We start from the raw sequence: 2,984 nt of genomic DNA on the forward strand, positions 1-2,984 counted from the left end.
GTGCTCCAGGTTCTCCATGTCCCTCGAGAAAAGCTCCGCACCACGCAGAGCCAGAAATTTCCTCTCCCACCAATCTGGCTCCACGTTCCGGCTCCGGGGGTCGCCGTAAACTGGGATCCCGTCACGGTTGGGGTCTGACCAGGGCTGGAGTTTCTCAATCTTTCAGTCCGGGCGACCAAAAGACCTCGCCTCGCCTTCACCTGCTTTCCGGCCAGAACACTTCCACGGTCCTCTGGGAGAGGGACAGCGGCGAAAGGAGCTCTCCTCCGCAGGCCAAAGTCACGGGTCAAGATTGTCCTGAGGAGGACACAAACGGAGGTGAGGAGAAGGAAAATTCAGAATGAAGCTGATAGGTAATAAAGTTTGATATTATTTATGAAATTCTGTTCTGTCTTACAGGTCAACTTTCCAACAACAACAACACATGAAAAAGACTCACAGACTCACTCAATTCCTTTTATTTATTGTTTGAGTTGCACTTATAGATTGTTTCAAGACAGAGGAGCCCAGCCTTATTCCTCCAAGGGCTGCACATGGGATAAATTGGATATATTTTTAACTCAATCACTCCAAAGTTAGCAAATGAAGTCATTACAGCCTCTACATTCAGTATCAAAACAGGAGCATTTTCCAACTTTTTATACTTTGGAACGATTCATATAATATGTTCAGAATTTGGTAACAAACGGTTTTTGAGCGACAGTTTACTTGTGTTCAATAATGCCAGGTTTGTTAGACTTTTGGTGATCGGGCCACTGTCGGAAAATGAGGTAGAGGGGGAATAGGTATGTAAAGTAAAGAATACAGAACTTATTGTAACATCCCACCAACACGCTATCTAGGGCCAACTTCAAAATTAGCAGGCTTTTATTTTTCCTCGGAGCGCCGGTCGCTTTTCAATAAACTCGACACATCCGGATGTCCTGTAGTTGCTGATGTGAAGAGAAGAGAAGTATGACGCATTCAAATGCAGTCAGAAATATCTAACTCATGGAGAAAAAAAGGCCAAAAATGAATTAAACATTAATAACTCTAATAATAATAATGTTGTGAGTAATGTCATATTATTGTTTAATGAAAGCCGTTGCTTCAGGTCCTTGGGATAAACCTGGAAAAAAGCTCCACGATGGAAAAAATTGCTCCCCAAATCCAATTTTGTCAATTCTTCACAAAAAAAAAAAAAAAATCAGATTTCTAACAGTAGTTAAAAATTGAGAATATAAATTCAGGTCTGAGAAGAGCAATGTTTCATTTTTAGTGAATTTGCAAATAAATTATTTGCATCCGTGCATATGCATAGAAGCTGTACAGTGTATTAAAAAATGATTAGTATCAATTATAATTGTTAGCATATGACCCCTTAAAGGACAACGGGTCACCAATTACCCCCCCGGCCATAGTTTGGACACCGCTCTTTTAATCCATCACTTTGTCTGGTTTACTGTTTTTTAAATATTCTTCACCTTCTTTCGACGACACAAGCTTAACTGGTTCTAAGTGTTCCAAATTTGCCAAACGATACATAGAATAGGGTGATATAATATTGTTTTCCCAGCCTTCTGTCGTTTGTTTTCAAGTGCCAAGAGCCAGTCATAATAGTTTGGGGAACAAGAATCTTCAGTGTTCAAAGAGGCATCGCGGTGTTCCTCGAGTATCTCGTAGCATAGCCAAGCATGCAAAGTGTTCAAGTGGAGTCGACAAGTGCACTTAAGCCGCGCTCGCACTGCGTCATCCCGTCCGCAATAAACCTTTATGGGATTATCTCAAATGTCTCTGCTGCTCCTGCTGATTGATCTGCTCCGGTTTGGCTCACTTCAAGGTAAAAAGGAGAAGCCTGTTAGCAGTGCAAGTGCTCCTTCGGAATGGGCAATGCTAACTTGGAAACGAGGAGGAATCAAGCCGTGTGAAAATGATGCACCAAATGAGCTTTTTGGTTCAAGTGACCAGCTGACATCCTTTTGTGGCCCTGAACAAGAAATCAGAGATTAACTGGGCATGATCTCATACTGTGTGAAACCACCTGAAACCATTCCGAGCTAGAAGAGAATCGTCAGCTAACAACATCAACTGTGAGCTAAAATAAATTTGGCAACAAAAAGGACTGGTGGTGATGATAGGGAGGAACTAATCATTTTTGGGGCACGGGCGTTGCTGTAATTTTGTCATTTAAATATCACATTTCAAAAAGTATTGTATGTTAATACACATTTCTATTTTGATTAAAAAGGACAAACTTTTAAAAAATCGCTTCAATTTAGAGTAGTGCCGGGATTGAATGAGGGCTTCCAAAATGTGCTCAAAACCTTATCTTATATTCCATATGTGTGCAGTGGGATAAAGGGGAAGAAACCTGGGCCATCTGGCTCACATGTGCTTGACTTTAAGGCTCCTGTAAAGCCAGTCAGCGGGCTAATGCTAAATGATCTAATGGCTCAATTGCACCAAATGGTTCCTGTGCAGCGCAAACACTCAGACAGATGGGCAGGGGCATTATGGAATTGGACGTGAAAGGGTGCAGTTACCGAAGACAGACATCTTTCAAGAAGACTCCTTTTTGCTATACATTATTACATGATCTTCATTTTTTTGGGGTGGGGGGGGGGGGGGGGGGGGGGTGACACAACAACTCTTTAGTATATTTTTTTATTTTATTTTTAAATAAATTTACTTACTACACATACGTTCATTGTTTTTTGTTGTTGTTGTTTTTTCGTTTTGAGGGAAGAAAGAGTCAGTATTTTACTGCACATGGTTGTTTTAAAAGAATGGCTTACTAGAAATGGTGGTGAAAAAAGAACACCTAATATACATCAGGTTTTTTTTTCAGTTCAGGCAGTACTATACAAGGTCATTTCAAACACATGGGCATAAAAAAAAACTCATGTATATATTTTTTTGTATTAAAAAAATCTGTAGGATATTTTCTGATGGGGGGGGGGGGGGGGGGGGTCATCATACACAATTGTTCAAAAAGACCCTTGGAA

The 2,984-nt window shown here is 40.8% G+C and overlaps 1 protein-coding gene across 1 annotated transcript in view; it reads left to right on the plus strand.

The window, feature by feature from the left end:
• ccdc88b (coiled-coil and HOOK domain protein 88B) overlaps positions 1 to 2,565 on the plus strand; it is a 48,989-nt gene extending 46,424 nt beyond the window's left edge. The window contains exons 26-27 of the mRNA XM_088432300.1: positions 1 to 318; positions 383 to 2,565. The exon at positions 1 to 318 is cut by the window's left edge and continues 9 nt beyond it. Coding sequence (XP_088288426.1) covers positions 1 to 318; positions 383 to 579 — 515 coding nt within the window. The 3' untranslated portion in view covers positions 580 to 2,565. The remainder of the gene's footprint in view (positions 319 to 382) is intronic.
• The last annotated feature ends 419 nt before the right edge of the window (positions 2,566 to 2,984 follow it).

This window comes from Hippichthys cyanospilos, chromosome 13 (genome assembly GCF_059441005.1).
Source record: "Hippichthys cyanospilos isolate Australia breed blue-spotted pipefish chromosome 13, RoL_Hcya_1.0, whole genome shotgun sequence".
NCBI lineage: Eukaryota > Metazoa > Chordata > Actinopteri > Syngnathiformes > Syngnathidae > Hippichthys > Hippichthys cyanospilos.